General features: G+C 36.9%; 1 protein-coding gene across 1 annotated transcript in view; it reads left to right on the top strand.

Moving 5' to 3' along the window:
- Positions 1-22,630, top strand: part of CFAP65 (cilia and flagella associated protein 65) — a 384,606-nt gene that overhangs the window by 112,406 nt on the left and 249,570 nt on the right. The window contains exons 16-17 of the mRNA XM_053698151.1: positions 9,944-10,109; positions 16,277-16,405. Of these exons, the coding sequence (XP_053554126.1) occupies positions 9,944-10,109; positions 16,277-16,405 (295 nt within the window). The remainder of the gene's footprint in view (positions 1-9,943; positions 10,110-16,276; positions 16,406-22,630) is intronic.

The following is a 22,630-nucleotide window of genomic DNA, read 5'->3' as shown; positions in this document are numbered from 1 at the left end:
AACAGTCTAATTTTCGTGCCTTTCGTAACTTCAAGGCAGGAGCAGCATCAACTTCCTCCGCTCCAAAACAGGAAGGAGCTGTTGCTCGTTACAGACAGGGCTGGAAAGTTAACCAGTCCTGGAACAGGGGCAAGCAGGCCAAGAAACCTGCTGCTGCCCCCAAAACAGCATGAAGAAAGGGCCCCCTATCCGGAAACGGATCTAGTGGGGGGCAGACTTTCTCTCTTCACCCAGGCTTGGGCAAGAGATGTCCAGGATCCCTGGGCGTTGGAGATCATATCTCAGGGATATCTCCTGGACTTCAAAACTTCTCCTCCACGGGGGAGATTTCATCTTTCAAGGTTATCAGCAAACCAAATAAAGAAAGAGACGTTTCTACGCTGTGTACAAGACCTCTTACTAATGGGGGTAATCCACCCAGTTCCGCGGACGGAACACGGGCAGGGATTCTATTCAAACCTATTTGTGGTTCCCAAGAAAGAGGGAACCTTCAGGCCAATCTTGGACTTAAAAATCCTAAACAAATTTCTAAGAGTTCCATCATTCAAAATGGAAACTATTCGAACCATCCTTCCCATGATCCAAGAGGGTCAGTACATGACCACAGTGGATCTAAAGGATGCCTACCTTCACATACCGATTCACAAGGACCATTACCGGTATCTGAGATTTGCCTTCCTAGACAGGCATTACCAGTTTGTAGCTCTTCCCTTCGGATTAGCTACGGCTCCAAGAATCTTTACAAAAATTCTAGGATCACTTCTGGCGGGACTAAGACCGCGAGGCATAGCGGTGACTCCGTACCTAGACGACATTCTGATACAAGCGTCAAGTTTTCAAACTGCCAAGTCTCATACAGAGATAGTTCTGGCATTTCTGAGGTCGCATGGGTGGAAGGTGAACGTGGAAAAGAGTTCTCTATTACCACTTACAAGAGTTCCCTTTCTAGGGACTCTTATAGATTCTGTAGAGATGAAAATTTACCTGACAGAGGCCAGGTTATTAAAACTTCTAAATGCTTGCCGTGTCCTTCACTCCATTCCACACCCGTCAGTAGCTCAGTGCATGGAAGTAATCGGCTTAATGGTAGCGGCAATGGACATAGTACCATTTGCGCGCCTGCATCTCAGACCGCTGCAATTGTGCATGCTAAGTCAGTGGAACGGGGATTACTCAGATTTGTCCCCCTACTAAATCTGGATCAAGAGACCAGAGATTCTCTTCTATGGTGGCTTTCTCGGCTACATCTGTCCAAGGGGATGACCTTTCGCAGGCCAGATTGGACGATTGTAACAACAGACGCCAGCCTTCTAGGCTGGGGAGCAGTCTGGAATTCCCTGAAAGCTCAGGGATTATGGACTCAGGAGGAGAAACTCCTCCCAATAAATATTCTGGAGTTAAGAGCAATATTCAATGCTCTCCTAGCTTGGCCTCAGTTAGCAACTCTGAGGTTCATCAGATTTCAGTCGGACAACATCACGACTGTGGCTTACATCAACCATCAAGGGGGAACCAGAAGTTCCCTAGCGATGTTGGAAGTCTCAAAGATAATTCGCTGGGCAGAGTCTCACTCTTGCCACCTGTCAGCGATCTACATCCCAGGCGTGGAGAACTGGGAGGTGGATTTTCTAAGTCGCCAGACTTTTCATCCGGGGGAGTGGGAGCTTCATCCGGAGGTCTTTGCTCAACTGATTCGTCGTTGGGGCAAACCAGATCTGGATCTCATGGCGTCTCGTCAGAACGCCAAGCTTCCTTGTTACGGATCCAGGTCCAGGGACCCGTGAGCGGTGCTGATAGATGCTCTGACAGCCCCTTGGGTCTTCAACATGGCTTATGTGTTTCCACCATTCCCGATGCTTCCTCGTTTGATTGCCAAGATCAAACAGGAGAGAGCTTCGGTGATTCTGATAGCGCCTGCGTGGCCACGCAGGACCTGGTATGCAGACCTAGTGGACATGTCGTCCTGTCCACCGTGGTCTCTGCCTCTGAGACAGGACCTTCTAATTCAGGGTCCTTTCAAACATCCAAATCTAATTTCTCTGAGGCTGACTGCATGGAAATTGAACGCTTGATTCTATCAAAGCGTGGCTTCTCGGAGTCGGTTATTGATACATTAATACAGGCTAGGAAGCCTGTTACCAGAAAAATTTACCATAAGATATGGCGTAAATATTTACATTGGTGTGAATCCAAGAGTTACTCATGGAGTAAGGTTAGGATTCCTAGGATATTGTCCTTTCTACAAGAGGGTTTAGAAAAGGGCTTATCTACTAGTTCGTTAAAGGGACAGATTTCTGCTCTGTCTATTCTTCTACACAAACGTCTGGCTGAAGTTCCAGACGTTCAGGCTTTCTGTCAGGCTTTAACTAGGATTAAGCCTGTGTTTAAGTCTGTTGCTCCGCCGTGGAGCTTAAACTTAGTTCTTAATGTTCTTCAAGGCGTTCCATTTGAACCCCTTCATTCCATTGATATCAAGCTGTTATCTTGGAAAGTTCTGTTTTTGATGGCTATTTCCTCGGTTCGAAGAGTCTCTGAGTTATCTGCCTTACATTGTGATTCTCCTTATCTGATTTTTCATTCAGACAAGGTAGTCCTGCGTACTAAACCTGGGTTCTTACCTAAGGTAGTTACTAACAGGAATATCAATCAAGAGATTGTTGTTCCATCTCTGTGTCCTAACCCTTCTTCAAAGAAGGAACAACTTTTGCATAATCTGGACGTAGTCCGTGCCCTGAAATTCTATTTGCAGGCAACTAAGGATTTTCGTCAAACTTCTTCCCTGTTTGTCGTTTACTCTGGACAGAGGAGAGGTCAAAAGGCTTCGGCTACCTCTCTCTCTTTTTGGCTTCGTAGCATAATACGCTTAGCCTATGAGACTGCTGGACAGCAGCCTCCTGAAAGGATTACAGCTCATTCTACTAGAGCTGTGGCTTCCACCTGGGCCTTTAAAAATGAGGCCTCTGTTGAACAGATTTGCAAGGCTGCGACTTGGTCTTCGCTTCACACTTTTTCAAAATTTTACAAATTTGACACTTTTGCTTCGTCGGAGGCTATTTTTGGGAGAAAGGTACTTCAGGCAGTGGTTCCTTCTGTTTAATGTTCCTGCCTTGTCCCTCCCTTCATCCGTGTACTTTAGCTTTGGTATTGGTATTCCATAAGTAATGGATGACCCGTGGACTGACTACACTTAACAGGAGAAAACATAATTTATGCTTACCTGATAAATTCCTTTCTCCTGTAGTGTAGTCAGTCCACGGCCCGCCCTGTTTTTACGGCAGGTCTAAATTTTAATTAAACTCCAGTCACCACTGTACCCTATGGTTCCTCCTTTCTCGTCTGCTTTGGTCGAATGACTGAGTATGATAGGTGAGGGGAGGAGCTATATAGCAGCTCTGCTGGGTAATTCTCTTGCAGTTTCCTGTTAGGAAGAGATATATTCCATAAGTAATGGATGACCCGTGGACTGACTACACTACAGGAGAAAGGAATTTATCAGGTAAGCATAAATTATGTTTTTCTCAAATTATTTTCAAATTTAGTTTTTTTTAGTTTTTTGTTTTTTTTGCATAATTAGAGCCAATAAAAAAAGCCCACACTTTTATTGAAAGTAACACACTAAAATTGGACAAAAATATCTTAAAACAATAATATGCTTCACAATAATTTTACCAAGAAAAAAAAAAAACAGGCAAAAAATAATGCCATTTTCGGCCAAAATGTTTCTGCGACCAAAATTTTGGTGCATCCCTACTTAAAATAATTATAAATATCAATATACTGTATTATTCTTCATTTAGTTCTATGCAACAGAATCATATTTAACAGGGTTTTTTTTTGTTTTATTTTACCAATTATCCAAATAAAGTATAGTCCTCGAAAACTCATTATATGCAGAACAGTAAGTCAAGTAATAAACTTACAGCAGCTCTAGGCTAGCATCAAATTTGAAGCATGCTACACAATAATTTCACAGAAAATAACAGGCAAAAAAACCAAAAAATTAAATAGCCAAAAATGCCATTTTCGGCCGAAACTTTCTGCGGCCGAAATTTCGGTGCATCCCTAAAGATAAGTTATGATTATGATTTTTTGCAGGATTTGTGAAAAGATGCAAAAATATATGATGTTAAAAGAAATATTTTACCCATCTACATGAAACATTGATTAGTGGCATATTTAACTCTTTACATTTGAAAAGACCATTCTGAATACACAATAAAGGTTTGGATTGTGAAAACAATACAGTAATGAACCAATCCCAGAGACACATTTCCCCTCAGTAAACAGCTTAGAGCGATAAATAATATAAGTATTAAAAACAAACTCCTTTATTGTTCATTAGCACTTGTTAGGCTTAACTATACTTTTCTCAGATCTTTTCTGGCTTTGCCTAGTCAAGACACCGTTCTGGTTTTCTAGAATGTCATAACAAAATACGTAACACATCTTGCTATAAAGCTGGATGGTAGAGAAGCTGGTGAGAGACGATCCCTTCATGTAAGGGTTAGTTCTATGGCTCGCTCTGAAATGCAAGGGGTTAAATATACTGTACAAAGCACCCACTTGTGACATCTTTACTAAAGCAGCATTTAGGCAGTCATGCTTTTTTTCACATTGGAGAAGCAACAGTAATGCACTTGAGATGGCATTACTGTCTCTATATCATTTTCATGGCAACTTTTTTGTAGTACAATTAAAGGGACTGTAAAGTGAAAAATGAAACTTTCATGGTTTAGATAGAGCATGCAATTGTAAAAAAACAACTTTACCATCTACTTATATTATCATATTTGCTTCATTTTCTTTCTATCCTTTCTTGAAAAGTAAACATTAGTAGGTTCGTAGGAGTTCAGGAGCATGCACATTCTTTGGCAGCAGTGTTAACGTTAATGTTTGTAGCAATATTATACATTGCTGCAAACACGGCTGCCATGGAGTGAAAAATAAATTTTATATTAATATACTTCATAACCTCTAAACCCCTGTTTTCTAAACCCCTGAAGGCCACCTTTTATCTCAGTTCATGTTATTAGCTTTTCACAGTCATACAGTGCTTGCTCATGTGTGCCATATAGATAACATTGTGCTCACTCCTGTGGAGTTAAGCATGAGCCAGCACTAATTGGCTAAAATGCAAGTTTGTAAAAAAAACAACCCACTGAGATAAGGGGGCAGTCTGCAGTGGTTTAGACACAAGATAATCATAGAGGTAAAAAGTATATTAATATAAGTGTTGTTTATGCAAAACTGGGGAATGTGTAATAAAGGGATTATCATCTTTTTAAACAATGAACACTTTCAAATTGAATGCCTCTTTAATGTATGTAATTACATGACCGTAAATCCCTGACTGTAATATAAATATTTATATATAAAAGAGATATCAAATTATTGTATAGAAAATTAGCAAATCTAGGCAAGTATCCCCGCTTGCTTTTCCCCTGAAGTACTCTGTATATATTCTTACCAATGCACCAGAGAACTCTGGGTAAATTATACAAATTAGATATACAATATTTCATGGTTTTTGCTTCCATGTACTGTTTTAAATACAGCAATCCCCTTTATGAGGTGGATGCAGCAAGATAAACCACTTCTAGACAGCAGTTTCAGGTTTTTTGACTCTCAACAGCAGAAGGTAGGTTTAACTTGCTGCTTAGTGAAGCTTCTTTCCAGAGAAAAAGCAATACTCATTTGAGTTATGGTGGAGCTAAAACCATGTATATGGAAGCAAATAAAAATTGAGATATTGTATATATAATTTATATATCTTACCAGGGGTTCCCTGGTGCATTGGTTACAATGTATACAGAGTACTTCTGGGGAAAAGCAAGCGGGATACTTGCCTAGATTTGCTATACAATAATTCTATATCTTTCTTTTATGTAATAGAGGATTTTAATCTTATGGTTATATCTCCACCATAACTCAAATGAGTTTTTATGTATGTGTTTTAGACATGTGCTTAGTTGTTCTGTCCAGTTTTGAGAGATGTGTAAAATCCCCAAAAAGCAGAAAATTAACTGTACACAAATGCTGAATATCATTTACAATACCATAAGTATATAGAAATTAGACATGAGCAACACTAAAAAATTTCGTTTAGTTTTCGTTAGTTAAATAAATAGTTTTATTTCGGTAAATTAGTTTAGTTAAGTTTTTTAAAAAAAAATGTCGGCAAATTAGTTATGTTAAAGGGACACTGAACCCAATTTTATTCTTTTGTGATTCAGATAGAGCATGCAATTGTAAGCAACTTTCTAATTTACTCCTATTATAAATTTTTCTTTGTTCTCTTGCTATCTTTATTTGAAAAAAGAAGGCATCTAAGCTTTTTTTCTTGGTTCTGCCCTCTGGACAGCACTTTTTTATTGGTGGATTCATTTATCCACCAATCAGCAAGGACAACCCAGGTTGTTCACCAAAAATGGGCCGGCATCTAAACTTACATTCTTGCATTTCAAATAAAGATACCAAGAGAATAAAGAAAATTTGATATGAGTAAATTAGAAAGTTGCTTAAAATGTCATGTTCTATCTGAATCACTCAAGAAAAATTTTGGGTTCAGTGTCCCTTTAAGTTAAATCGTTTTTTCGGAGTTTTTTTTCGTATCCATTCTTTATTCATATGCATTATTCTATTCTGAAGTTTACAATAAAATAATGCATATGAATAAAGAATGGATCCGAAAAAATGAAAGGATCTCAAAAAACAATTTAACTAAACATAACTAATATGCCGGCGATTGCCGAAACAAAATTATCTAAAACCGCCGCCGCCACCCACATCACCAACACTAAATAAACCTATTAACCCCTAATCCGCCGTCCCACCACATCGCCAACACTAAATAAACCTATTAACCCTTAAACTGCCGCCCCCACATCGCTGACACTAAATAAACCTATTAACCCCTAAACTGCAGTTCCCCGACATCGCAGACACTAACTAAACCTTTTAACCCCTAAACCGCAGTTCCCCGACATTGCCGACACTAGCTAAAACAATAAATAAACCTATTAACCCCTAAACTGCCGTTCCCAAACATCTCCAACACTAACTAAACCTATTAACCCCTAAACCGCAGTTCCCCGACATCACTGACACTAACTAAACCTATTAACCCCTAAACCGCAGTTCTTCGACATCGCAGACACTAAACTAAACCTATTAACCCCTAAACCGCAGTTCTTCGACATCGCAGACACTAAACTAAACCTAATAACCCCTAAACCGCAGTTCACTGACATCGCCGACACTAACAAAACCTATTAACCCCTAAACCACAGTTCCCCGACATCGCCGACACTAACTAAACCTATTAACTCCTAAACTGCCGTACACCCACATCTCCATCACTAACTAAAACACTAAATAAACCTATTAACCCCTAAATCACTGTACACCCACAAGGCAAACGCTAACTAAACCGATTAAACCCCTAAACCGCCACCCCCACATCGCAACAACCTAAATTAAACCTAACACCCCCTAACTTTAACATAATTAAAATAGACCTAAATTAAAGTTACAGTTATTAAAGGGACATGAAACCCACATTTTTTCTTTCATGATTTAGAAAGAGAATGCAATTTTAAACATCTTTGTTTGCTTTATTCTCTTGATATTCTTTGCTGAAAAGCATATCTAGATATGCTCAGTAGCTGCTGATTGGTTGCTGCACATGTGATTGGCTCACCCATGTGCATTGCTTTTTCTTTAACTAAGGATAGCTAAAAAATGAAGCAAAATAAATAATAGAAGTAAATTGTAATGTTGTTTAAATTTGTATTCTCTTTCTGAATCAAGAAAGAAAGATTTTGGGTTTAGTGGCCCTTTAACTAACTACCTATTTAAAAATAAATACAAACTTACCTGTGAAATAAAAATAAAACCTAAGGTAGCTACAATATAACTATTTACTAACTACCTAGTTAAAATAAATACAAACTTACCTGTGAAATAAAAATTAAAACCTAAGCTTACACTAATAAAACCTAACATTACTAAAAATAATAAAACCTAACATTACTAAAAATAAAAAAAAACCTGATTACTAAAAAATTAAAACTAGAATTACAAAAAATAATAAACACTAAAATTACAAAAAAAAAAAAAAACTACTATTCAAACGAAATTATCCAAAACAATAAAAATGATTCCTATTCTAATACCCCGTTAAAAAAAAAAAAACCCACCTCAAAATAAAAAAACCTAATCTATAATAAACTACCAAGGGCCCTTAAAAGGGCTTTTTGTAGGGAATTGCCCTAAAGTTAACAGCTTTTTTTTGCAAAAAAATAAAAAAACAATCACCCCCTAACATTACAAGCCCCCAAACTCACAAAATAAAAATAAACCTAATCTACCCATAGCCCCGAAAAGAGCAACTGTATGGGCATTGCCCTTAAAAGGCAATTCAGCTCTTTTTCGGCCAATTAAAAATAAAAAAATGCCTAATCTAAAAAAACAAGCAAAAAAAAAAACACCCCAAAAATAAAAAAATCCCATTACAAAAAATAACAAACAAAATTATCCAAAATAAAAAAAAATGTTTCTATTGTAATACCCCGTTAAAAAAAAACACACCAAATTAAAAATACCCTAATCTATAATAAACTACCAATAGCCCTTAAAATGGCCTTTTGTAAGGCATTGCTCTAAAGTTAACTTTTTGCTAAAATAACATTACAAACCCCCCCAACCCACAAAATAAAAAAACCTAACTAAATAAAAACTAATCTACCCATTGCCCTGGAAATAAATAAATAGAGTCTAATAGAAATAAAACATGAGTATCAAGAAATATCAGTAGCTTAAAGGGACACTAAACCCATTTTTTTTGTTTTATGATTCAGATAGCGCATGCAATTTTAAGCAACTTTCTAATTTACTCCTTTTATCACTTTTTCTTCGTTCTCTTGCTATCTTTATTTGAAAAAGAAGGCATCTAAGCTAAGGAGCCAGACCCTGGACAGCACTTGTTTATTGGTGCTGTCCAATCAGCAAGGACAACCCAGGTTGTGAACCAAAAATGGGCAGGCTTCTAAACTTACATTCTTGCTTTTCAAATAAAGATAGCAAAATAATGAAGAAAATTTGATAATAGGACTAAATTAGAAAGTTGCTTAAAATTGCTTGCTCTATCTGAACCATGAAAGAAAAACATTTGGTTCAGTGTCACTTTAATGTTGTATTTCAACTCTGGATAATTTGTGGTCAGTTATATACCTTTACCATATATGAAAGAAAAATAATAAAGAGGGAAGAAAGAACCATTTAGATAGTATGGAGCAGCACAAGAACTTTATATTTCCTGTAGGAAATTTGACTAACATGGATGTGTAATTTCCTGAATGCCAATAAAGTAAGACTTCTTACCTTGTATATTACCGTATTTAGTATACTAAACCTAAAAGGATTAATAGGTTAATTAACACATATGATTTAATAAGTAGTCTGATTCCAGAGACCACAGTATATAAGTACTGTACACAACTTTTGGCTGTAAGACTATGGGGCCTATTTATCAATCTCTGTATGGAGCTTGAAGCCCTGTGTTTCTGGTGAGCCTTCAGGCTCACCAGAAACATAAGTTATGGAGCAGCGGTCTAAAAACCGCTGCTCTGTAACCTGTCTGCCTGCTCTGAGGAGGCGGACAGGTATCGCCAGAAATCAACCCTATCCAATATGATCGGGTTTATTGACACCCCCTGCTAGCAGCCGATTAGCCGCAAATCTGCAGGGGGCGGTGTGGTGCAATGCTGAATGCGTAGAGCGTAATGCTGTCGGCATTCAGCGTTGTCTGTCGGACATGATCCGCTGATCGGATCATGTCGGACAGACATTTGATAAATAGGCCCCTATATATAAATTAATTATACATTGGGTTATAGTCCTTATGAATATCTGTAATGTGTAAACCTAATAATTTTCTCTTTAGACAAAGCAGGAGCAGATGGACCTGGGAAACATCCTTGTTGGAGACTTTCAGTCATGTGACCTCTTGCTCTCAAATGATGGAGATTGTACCCTTGACTACTTATTGAGTGTGACACAGGAATTTTCTGAACAGTGTGACCTGGATGAAGTTGTTAATGACCCGATTGGTAAATAACTGCTTTATCCTATATAAACTGCTAAACCCTGACTTCTTTTTGAAAATTAATCTAATACCATATTCACCAAACCAGGAGTAAGAAGTCAGCATGCAAAAAAAAAGTTTATTGTACAGAAATGAAACAAAGACAACAAATATCTCATGTCTTTTTTTTTTTTTTTTGAAAACCGTTATTTTGAGTCCAATCATCATTTCTCTTCTCCATAATAAATTAAATTCGGGCCACAGGCAATGTTCAAGGGATATTAAAAGGACACGCTTGCATTTATGTAAAAATTGTGCTAGGAAACTTAGGGGAGATGGTCAAGCAGTCATAAAACCAATAAAGAGAATTATTAGGTGAATGGGCAAAATGGAAGGAGATTAAAAATCCAACAAAAAATATTATTTGTTTAATATTTGAAGTATCTGTTAACGGGAATAGAAATGCCCTGAATCAATGTATCACTTATATGTCTGTAATGATATCTTCAAGCAGCTCTTTAGATTTATAAGTTACACAAGCATTCCTTGTTAGTATCTGGCTGATGAAAAAACTAAAGTCAATGAAAAATACACAAATTCATTATAATTAATTGCATTTGAAATCGTTTCTCCAAAGTAATAGGCAGATTACAAATGTTAAACCATTTGCATATAATTGTATTGTTTTTTTAGGTTGATGCTTGTCCCTGTCTATAATTTGATAAATTCATTTTTAATTAAAAAAATAACGTATAAATCAAATTACTTTATTTTAATATTGATTTGGATCAGTATTAGAATATGCAACTGGTTTTAGAACTACTTTGTTTTAAATAGTTATTTTGAGGCAAATCATCATCTCTCTATTCCAGAGCTTTCCAAACTTTTCATGTTGGTGACACACTTTGTAGACCTACATCATTTCGCGACACAGTAATTCAGCTGTACTAGCAAACAGGAGGTTAACCTAACTAGTTTTAAGAGATACGGACACATACATACATTATATAATAATGAAATGTATTTACAAGTAACAGTATGTTTGTGCAAGAATTAAAAAAAGTTTAATAACACCAATAGCTACTTACTATTTTAATGTGATGTATGAGGTTGATGGGATGAACACAATGTCTGAATATTTGGTGGAATATTAGATATAGACACTCGCATTTCATCATCACGCTTTTTTAAGTTTCCACTTCCTATCCATATATCAAGAGCTAGAGCAGCAATGCACTACTGGGAGCTAGTTGCAAAAAAATCCCACTGACTTCTGACTTCAGCTCAGAGTTTAAGCTGCCGCCCTCAGAGCTCGGCGAGTCCGATTGACTACTGCCCGCGCTGCAAACACACTGCTGTCCCACTTAATGACTATACATGCAGTCACAAGCCAATTAAGGAGACTACACATGCAGTCAGGAACCAATGTGCTGCTAAAGCCACCAATGGGAATAGTTTCAGTTCCCACTAAGCTGCGCCAATTGGTTAAGATGATCTGTGACCCACAAGCTATCAATCACATGTCAACCATGTGATATGCATAGCAGGCAGGTGGAAAGTCAGAAACTAAAAAAATAAATTGAAAAAAATTTGTACTGAAGCAGGGACACACCTACACACTGCTGCCGACACACTAGTGTGTCCCGACACACAGTTTGGAAAGCACTGCTCTATTCCATAAGAAATAAGATTTGAACAGAACCTGTTTTAGCAGAACATAAAAGAGTCATTAAACACCTCTTGCTTTTCTGTACAAATTGTGCTTTGTACCATACTCCCTTGGCCAAAAAGCAAAATCTGTAACCTACATTTTTTTCAAAATTCTGCAAATTGCCTAAGCCAGCTATTTGATTTGCAACATTTGCAGATTACAGACTTTGCTTTTTGTTCTGCTAGACAGGGTCTAGCTTGTCATCATCCCTCTACTCACCTGGTTAAAGTAACATTAAATTGCTCTAGTGAAGTTAAAATTGCCTTATACGCAGATGACATTCATTTTTATTAGTAAGTTAGAAGAAAATATAGGGAAGCTTCAAGATACCTTTAGGATTTTTAGTTATTTCTCTGGATATAAGATCAATAAGGAGAAATCCGAAATTTTGTGGATCATTAAAAGTTTTAAATCTCCTATTAATTTACCATCCAATGTGGCTATGAGCTAGATTAGATATTTAGGGCTAAACATCAGCACTTCCCCGGAGAAGTGGTATGATCTCAATTATAAGGATCTTTTTTTCAATATCTAAAAAGATTTGAAGAAGTGGAGAGTTGTACCCCTGTCCCTTTATGGTAAAATCAATATTATTAAAATGATCCGGTTTCCTAAAATATTAATAATATGCGGAATCCACTTCCACTTTTACTTAAAGCTAAAAATTTAGAATTAATTAACATAGCATTTAGGGAATTGTTATGGGGAAAAAGCAAACCTAAACTGTCTTTATATAGACTTTCTCAGCGAAAAGAATTTGCAGGGTTTAATCTACACAATTTACACAAATATAATTTGGTTTGTCTTGCTAAACTAATTCCAGATTGGATTTTCGAACGTTGTCATTACTCCTTACAGGAATTTGAACCTAATATTTTGTCGCCGATTTCTTTGAAAGCAATCATACATATAGAATCATCTTAAGTAACTGGGATGGTTAAAAAGATGATAATGTTAAGGAATCTGATCATAGCCTGGCAAAAAATCTGCAGATGCCTAAAGATTTATCCATATTTTGCAGTTTAACTGCCAATTACGAGCAATCCAGAGGTCAGTGAAGGTCTAGGATCTAAGGTTTTTACTAATTGGAAAAGAGGTGGGCTAGAGTTTGTTATACAGCTATTAGATGTATCTCACGGATCATTTAAATCTTTTAAAGTATTTAAAGGGTCATAATACCCAAATGTTTAAACACATGAAAGTGATGCAGCACAGCTGTAAAAAGCTGACTAGAAAATATCACCTGAACAACTCTATATAAAAAGGAAAGATATTTTACCTCAAAAGTTTCTCAGTAGCCACATCCCATTGTAAAGGACTTCTGAGCAACAAATCAGTATGTCTGTCCCGGGACAGCGGAAGGAGCGAGCTTTCGTGCACAATCATCTTATTTCCCTATTCAGTGTAAGAAAGTTTACAATGAAATCTCATGAGAGTTAAGTGAAATCTCATGAGATCACAGTAAAAGAGTTCATGACCTTAGCACTGCTGATGCTGATTGGCTGCTGATCATTTTTTCATTTTTTTAATTTATTTTTTTACCTGCAGCTGGGCAGTAACTGAGTATAACTTTTTACACAGCACTTATTCTGCTGAGCTGAGGAGATTGTGAGGTAAAATATCTTCCTTTTTTACATAGAGATGCTCAGGTGATATTTTCCTGTCAGCTTTTTACAGTTATACTGCATCATTTTCAAGTGATTTAGCATATGAGTATTATTATGTCCCTTTAAACAAGAATTTAATATTCCCAGTAGATATTTTTTGCTTATTTGCAGATAAGACACTACTGGGAGTCTTGTAAACACAAGTGTTCCATTAGTTATTGGAATCCTCTGGCTAGTGGATTAAAACTATTTAGTGCTGGTTTCTACTCTATCTCATTCTGGTATGGGTTGTTAATGAAGAAAGAAGGAAATGATAATATTGCAAACCATACCCAAAAATGGGTAGAGGAGTGTCGTTTGGTGAATAATATGCTAATTCAGAAGAGTATTAATTGAACATGGAGGGCAACTCTCTTGATTTCTTGGTGTGAATCACACATAAAGTTATTAAAGTCTACATTACACCAAGTAGTTTAGTTCGTTGGGGCATTAAACCAAAGTAAAGCTTGTAATAGGTGTAATTATCCTAGGGCCAATCTTTCTCATTGTATCTTGGACTGTCCAAAAGTGATGGGATTTTGTAACAAAGTTTCAAAATTGGCTAACTAAGATTACCATGTAGCTTCTCTTGTGGCATATTTTTCACAACCTAATGGCTTTTACTGAAGTTGGATCAATAAAATTAACTTTTAATCATACCCGGGATGTCCGTATGTTTTTTTTTTCTCTAACTAAGATTTTAATATTCGGACAGTACTATGCAGAGAAGAGGCTTATTTATTTATCTTTGTATTCCTATATACATTTTGCAAAATTATACTTTTATGCACATTCATATTTTAGGAACCATGTACATTTCTTTACTGTCTGGAATGATTTGTATTTCTAAAACAAGATTATTTTAAGTTCATATAATGCTGGTATATATTATGACATGTTGATAGGGAAAATTGCTTATTATTGTGCTGCTTCAAGAAATTTAGTTTTTATGTTATATTAGTGGAATAACTATTATTTTTTGTTTATTTCCCTTCAATTGTTTTGTCGATACCTGGCATTATTTCCCTTCAATTGTTTTGTCGATACCTGGCATTATGACATTTTTGTCTACTGTTTGTTTTTTCAAAATTAATAAAAATAATTAAAAAACAAAACATTAAATGGATTAAAAAATATCACATGACATCTTTTGGTAAAAAAAGAAAATAATTTACCTAAAAATGACTTTAGCTCACCAGATTAAGTGCTCAGTGTGAACAGTTATCCTTCAGGTACTCTCTTTTTTTTTTTTTTTTTACTGACATCTGCATGGTGAAAAAAAACAGTCAGCATCATCAGTTTTGAGTTCCCACAAAATTATAGTAAAGCAGCAACTTATTTCTCCATAACCTTGCAAGATTTTATAATAAACTTCTTAAACTGAGAAGGGAAATAAAGTTACTGTGTCTGAACATGCTACATGCATTATTTCTTGTAAGTCCTAAAGCAAGCAACCTGATTGGATGCTTAAAGTTTCTTTTCAATCAGATGTGTCTACATAAGGAAATTTTGAGGGAAAACGTCTTCTTTTTTTACATAGACATGTCCTATTGAGATATTTTCTAATTTGTAAAAAAAAGCTGACATTCTGCATCACTTTCAAGTGATTCAGCATTTGTGTAACTTGTTCCTTTAATTAATAATGCTGAAAACTTCCACTGACGTTTGAAAACATTAAGGGCCAGATTACAAGTGGGTGCGTTATTTAACCCTGCCGCTCGAGCGCTAACTCTGTTATCAGTATGGAAATTGTTCCTTCTTTGTGTCCTAATCCTAAGAATTTTTCAGAGAGATCTTTGCATAATTTGGATGTATTAAATTGCTGCTACTAAGGATATTAGACAAACTTCTGGTTTGTTTGTTAACTTTTCTGGTTCTAGGAAAGGACAGAATGTTTCTGCTTTTTCATTGGCTTCTTGGTTGAAACTTTAGATTTTTAAAGCTTACTTGGAGGCAGTTCAGCCGCCACAGAAATTGATTGCTGCTTATTCTACCAGGTCAGTTGCCAGTTTGTGGGCCTTTAAGAATGAAGCTTCAGTTGACCAAAATTTCAAGGCAGCTACTTGGTCTTCTTTGCATTCTTTTACTTAATTCTACCATTTTTATGTTTTTGATGCAGTCTTTGGTAGAAAGGTCCTTTCAATGAAAAAAGATGTTGCCATAAGTAGGTTATTGCAAAGTTTTCAAATTAATTGGAATGTTTTCAAAAACCCATTTAAAAAGCTATGCAAGGTACTTTGCATGATAATTCCAGTCCATTGGAATAGGAGACTTTGTTAGAAAGCTTAAATATGATGAGGTTGTATTAATACTTTGACTGCCAGAGTGCTTTGAATATGAAGTGTTTTACAGCCATCACTGGCAGTAAAAAGGTTAAAAAAGGCTACTTTGGGCTAAGAGGCTTATGCTAAGATAAGTGCAGAAGCACCAAACAATGTATGTTTGTCCCATTATAATTCTAGCGCCTTATAGCTCATGGGAAAATTCTGTTGAAAGCGCTTTTGTTTCTTTTGTGCATCATAATATTGTAAATATATATAAGACCAGGAAATAAAGCTTGTGAAGACAAAGTTGAGTAAAATAATGTACATTTACATATCCATACAAGCCCAGAGAATTGTGTGTCTAAAAATTGATGTTATAGAGTAAAATAAATGGCAAGATATTGCAGAGCAGTCAGCCAATCATCTTCTCACGTACTTGTTTACTGATAAAAATCTATTTGCTGTGTATGACATTTATTTACAGCCTTAACTGTAAAACACGGTTTCTTTTTCTCTCTCATGGCTTTAGTGTTGTCTGTGGCTAATAATATTTTCTATATTTATGGACCAGCCCTGGAGATTGAACCTAATAAAGGCAGACTGCCTGCACGGACCAAACTCAACATCAGAATTACAGCCCGGCCTGCACGCAGACTCCAGTATAAGTGGAGAATCAGCTACAGTATCCTTACTCCAAAAGGTGATGTAACTTAAATATACTAATAAAGACATGCGGAAATGTTTACTTACAATGTAATAACATCAGTGCTAGTTAATGGGACATAGAAGTCAAAACTAAACCTTCATGATTTTAACAAGAGTAGAATTTAAAAAAATCCAATTCACTTATTTTTTTTATTTTTTTAAATGAGCTTCATTGACTTAGACAAACATATAATACAGTGAGAGGATCAACAATGCCTTATTATGTTGTACAGGCTTTATATATGAGTAAGTTATTTTCCTCATGGTAATCAATGTTCATAACGCGGTTATAGTCCTCGTTCTTGATCCGTTGTCAAGTTTCTCGCTTAGGTTTTTAAGATTTTTTTTTGTAAGTTCCTAACATAAAACTGTAAACATTATAACACACCATGTATATATAAGGTATTAGAAGTAAGTATCTGTAATAAATTTTGCATCGACTAGGCAAATAACAAGGATCTATCTGGAATACAACACAATAATTAGAAACTTGTCAGTTCCCTTAGTTTCAGGAGCTTAAAGGGTGAGAAGGGGGAATTGGGGGGGGGGGTAAATGGTGTCATTGTTGTCTTGGATTTACTTAAATGAGTCTCAATTGAGCTGGGGGATGTGTTCGTGCCATAAGTTTGTCATGTACAAATGGGTATCGAATTTGCCTGTTTTAAGGTAGTTACATTTAGTAATTATGGGGATTAGCTTCTTAGCACTAGTAAGCATTAGGATCAGTAAGAATCGTTTAGTTTTGTCTTTAATGGTTGAGAGTGCATAATGGAGTAGAATGTCGGGTGAGTTTGGAATCTTTATGCCAATTGTCTCAGAGTTTGTCCTGAAAATGTCGGTTTAATATGTACCGATCTTCGGGCAGGACCACCATGTGTATAGAAGAGTCCTTTCTTCGCCGCATCCTCTTCAGCAGCGATCGCTGATGAAAGGAAGGGATCTGTGGAGCCTTTGGGGATGAGGTACCAGCGACATTGAAGTTTCAGGAGCATCTCTTGCGTTGTCGCTGATGAGGATTCACTTTTAGTAATAGCAAAGACTTTAAACCAGGCTTTTGAGTCTCTTTTTTTTTACCTAGTTCAGTGTTCGATAGGATCATATAGGACGGTAATGTGTTGTCATTTGGTACTAGTAGGATTTTGTAAATTAGTGAGATGATGTGTTTAGTGATACTGTCTGTTGTGCATAGTTTTTCGACTGGTAAAGATTTCGGGATGTCATTTTTATGTTCTTTTGTGTGTTTATAAAGTGAGGTAGTTGTTGGTATTTAAACCAAGTCAGGTCAAGATCATGTAAATGTGTAAATCTGTCATTCTGTCAAGAGGTAACAGTTTGTTTCTCTCTTTCGCTAAGAAAAAACAAATGTGTAAAAACACACAAGAGGGCGCTAGTATGTCTGGTGACACCGTGAAAAAATAAAAAACAATAAAATATAATATAACTTGGTATAGATAAATACTACAAACTGAGTGCAATCAAATTATTATTATATATGAATTACTGATAATAATAATAATGGAAAGTGACACCTCATTAATATTGCATAGTGAAATAGTTCAAATTTTATCATAGATAGTCTAATGGATCACCAGGAGTCCACAACAAATTCCAACAGGTGGATTCGGTTTCCAGATGGCTGTGAAAATGATCCTCTCCTCCGATGTAGAACCAATGATTTGTATAAATTACAAATAGATTTCTCTCTTTCGCGTAGGGTAGTAGTGTCCCCTTTTGCAGGTGGTAGAAGGTCCCTGATAGGGAGTTTGAATAACGGAAGGGGGGTTAAGGGTGCTCCTTTATCGGGAGCAGAGGGGAAGGTAGGGAGTAAATTTGCATACTGGTGTTCATGGTTTTACTTTTGTCCCATTCTTGCAAAGTCACCTCTGTCTGAGGGTATTGGGTGACAGCCTTGGGGCGTAGGTGTGGAGGGATCCAGGCCAGGGTTCCAATGTTTTTCAGTTGGAATATGTGAGTATCTAGTCTAAACCAGGCTTTACAATCGGAGTTGTGGCACCATTCCACCAATCTTTAAAGTAAGCTCGTCTATAGTTAATTGTCTGGTACCCCCCCAGTTCTCCTCTGTCCCTAGGTAGGTACATTGTGCGTAGATTCATCCATGGTCTGAAGCCTGCCCATATATAATTTTCTATAATTGTTTGTAATGAGGGTAAAAAATCTGAGGGTATATAGATTGGAGTTGTTTGTAGGAGGTATAGCGCAGGAGAATATTCATTTTGATTAATCCAATTTTGCCCAGCCAGTTTAAAGGTTTGTTTTTCCATGAGGATAAATCTTTGGATATCTCCTCACTTAGTGTAATATAATTATGTTTGAAGATGTCATGTTGGTTAGCTGATAGGAATATACCTATATACTTCAGCTTTTGGTGTGCGACTACAATGTGGTGGTCATTTCTTTCATGTAATTGGCAAGAGTCCATGAGATAGTGACATATGTGATATACAATCCTACCAGGAGGAGCAAAGTTTCCCAAACCTCAAAATGCCTATAAATATACCCCTCACCACACCCACAATTCAGTTTTACAAACTTTGCCTCCTATGGAGGTGGTGAAGTAAGTTTGTGCTTGATTTTTATGATTTATTCTGTGATAAGCGCTTCTAAGCATTCTGAAGCCCAATTCCTTTCAGAGTACAGTGTTTGTCAGAGGGATGTGAGAGAGTATCACCTATTTGATTTTATGGTTTCCCTCGCGGGAAATCTTTTCAAGGGTTCTCTGTAATCGGTCATAGGGATTCATCTCCTACCTCCCTTTTCAGATTGACGATATACTCTTATATACCATTACCTCTGCTGATAGCCTTCAGTACTGGTTTGGCTATCTGCTATATGTGTGGATGGGTGTCTTTCGGTAAGTATGTATCATTAAGACACTCTCAGCTATGGTTTGGCGCTTTATGTATAAAGTTTTAAATATATGTATTTTACTTATATTTGTCATGAATCAGGTCTATGTGTATTTCCCTTTGCAGTCTGGCAGTTTCGTTATGGGAATCATGTTTTAGGAAGTTTTTCTTACCTGGAAGTATAGTCTTTATTTCATTTGACTTATTTTTTCTTTAAAAAACTTGCAGGCAAATTAGACTTGCGAGGGCACAAAATGCTGTTATTTATTGCGTCATTCTTGGCGCGAGAATTTTTTGGCCACGAATGTGCATCTGTAATGACGCAAGTTCATCATTTCCTGTGTCTTAGTTGACGCTAGGTTGTTTGGCGCCAAATTGTGTTTGTTATGACGCAAGTTGCGTCATTTCCAGATGTTTGTTGGCGCCAAAAAAATTCTCAACTTCCTTTTGCGTTGTGCGTCATACTTGGCGCCAAAAAAAATTAGTTTTATTTTACCTCACTTCCTATATGCTGCTTGCCTTCTTTATGTTCAGAGGCCTATGCTATTTGCTTTTTTTGCCAACTTTAGCATTTGCATTTTTTCCCATTCCTGAAACTGCTATTTGTGGAAATAAGATATTTCTGTTTAAATGTTATTTTTTTCTTTTACATTTTACAAGATGTCTCAATCTGATCCTGTCTCAGAAGCTGTAGGAACCATGCTGCCTGAACACAGTTCTACCAAAGCTAAGTGTATCTGTTGTAAGCTAGTAGAGATTATATCTCCAGCTGTAGTATGTAACAGTTTTCATGATACGCTTTTGCATGCAGAAAAGGTTTCTATAAGTGCTAGTGCAGTATCTGTTGTTCCTTCAACATCTAAAGTACATGATAACCATGTTGATATGAACAATTATATTGCTGATGTGATACAGAAGGCTATGGCTGCTATTCCGCCTTCAAATAAACGTAAAAGGTCTACTTCTCATAATACTGATGAAATTTGTAATGACCGGCAACATACTGATATATCCTCCTCTGATGAGGATCTCTCTGATTCAGAAGACCCTACTTCAGACATTGACACTGATAAATCATCTTATCTTTTTAAGATTGAGTATATTTGTTCTTTGTTAAAAGAAGTGTTGATCACTTTGGATATTGAGGAGTCTGGTCCTCTTGATAATAAATCCAGTAAACGTTTAAATTCTGTCTATAAACCTCCTGTGACTAATCCTGAGTTTTTTCCTGTTCCTGATGCTATTTCTGATGTGATTGCTAAGGAATGGTCTAAGCCTGGTACTTCTTTTGTTCTTCAAGGTTTAAAAAGTTGTATGCTTTGCCAGTGGCTAAATTAGAGTTTTGGGAAAAAGTCCCTAAGGTTGATGGGGCTATTTGTACTCTTGCTAAACGTACTACTATTCCTATGGAAGATAGTACTTCTTTTAAGGATCCTTTCAGGGCCGGCCTGGGAAATCAGACCAGCCCTGGAAATTTGTATAGACTGGCCCAACTCCGCCCCCTCCAACCTAGCCATGCCCCCTCCAACATAGTCACGCCCCCTCCAAGCCAGCCAACTATGCTCTAGCTGGTTTTCCCTTCAACTCATATATATATATATATATATATAAAATAAAAAATACAAATATTGGAAGTTTATACACAAATGAAATACTTGCAGACATACTTACACATACTTGCAGACACACTACATACACAGCATACACATACATGCAGACACACAAAATACACATGCATATATGCAGACACACTATATACACTTGCATACAGACGCACACCACAACATACACATACATGCAGACACAAAACCTACACATACAAACCGACACACACCACATACACATACATGCAGGCACAAAACATACACACACCACAGAGTATAGGATTTTTTAATATGCTAATTAACATAGATGCATAGTCTAAAAATAATATCACTTTTTAAAAGAAAATATGTATAATATTTAAAACATATTTGATTGCTGTATCATATTTAGTAATATTTTAGTGCTCTAAACTATTTGCTTAGCCAGACAGTAGCTGGCTACAATATTGACTGGAGTAATAGATTGGGGTTGCATACATCTTATTATCTCTGCAACATCTATCCATTTAGAAAATCCAGCAAACAATTCATAGAACATTTCTGGGGTTAGATAATAGCAACTACACTTTCTTTAAGAGGTTATAATTAAAATGTAATACAAAAAGGGTGCCAGCCTTGTCAGATGTTACTAGGCAGAGAGGCGGTTGCAATGCTTTCACTTACTATCTGAGACTACAAGCAAAGAGGGCACGCAGGTACAATCTGACCTAAATGGATCATTAGGTGGCTAATTAAAATGCCTAGAAAAGCAAAACATTGACCTCTTTTGACACTGCGACTTGATGCCACATGTATGGGTCACTCACAGAGCCCCCCCTTGCTTTGATGCTACAGCAGCAGCGGCCGCACCCAGACGTCCCAGCTTCAGATTTCACTGCACACTGACTGACAGACACTGAAAGTGCATGTGTTTTTCTTTGACAGTAGTTAGTAACACTTACTTTCCTTCTGATGACCGGCATGACAGCATCCCAACTTTCTAACTCTAGACTGACGACAGCCACCCGCAGACACAATCTTACTTGACCAGGAGTCAGAGCTGCACTGAAATAGTGCCAAAAACTTGGGACTCAGTCAGACTAGCGCTACATGACAGGGTCTGACTTACTTGACATGTGCTACACACGCAAATTGCCAAAGAAGTTCAACTATAGTATTCACAGGGCTACTGCAGGTTCACGGTGTGTTTGGTAATGGTGGGCGTAGCAAAGGGAACTAGTGGCAGCCTAACAGCCGCACTGATCAGGGCACAAAAAAATCAATCAGCCGCCCGCATCAAAAATGTGCTGCTCTCAGACAGTCTCTGCAGCAGCTGAGCCAGCCCAGCTGAGCTGCCGGTCGGCGGCCCACCAGGATTTTTCCCAATATCCGGCTGCCCAATGCGGCCCTGGATCCTTTAGATAAGAAGATTGAATCTTATCTAAGGAAAGCTTATTTGCACTCTGGCTATATTCTCAGACCTGCCATTTCTATGACTGATGTTGCGGCTGCATCAACTTTTTGGTTGGATAGCTTAGCACAGCAGGAAAATTACTCTGATTTGCATAGCATTGTTCATTTGCTTTAACATGCTAATCATTTTATCTATGATGCTATTTTTGATATTATCAAGATTAATGTTAAATCTATGTCTTTGGCTATTTTAGCTAGAAGAGCTTTATGGCTCAAATCATGGAATGCTGACATGGTATCTAAATCTAGGTTACTGTCTCTATCATTCCAGGGTAATACTTTGTTTGGTTCCCAGTT

The sequence above is a fragment of the Bombina bombina genome, chromosome 1 (genome assembly GCF_027579735.1).
Source record: "Bombina bombina isolate aBomBom1 chromosome 1, aBomBom1.pri, whole genome shotgun sequence".
NCBI lineage: Eukaryota > Metazoa > Chordata > Amphibia > Anura > Bombinatoridae > Bombina > Bombina bombina.
Note: the sequence above shows the minus strand (reverse complement) of the source record. Positions and strands in the feature narration are given on the sequence as shown.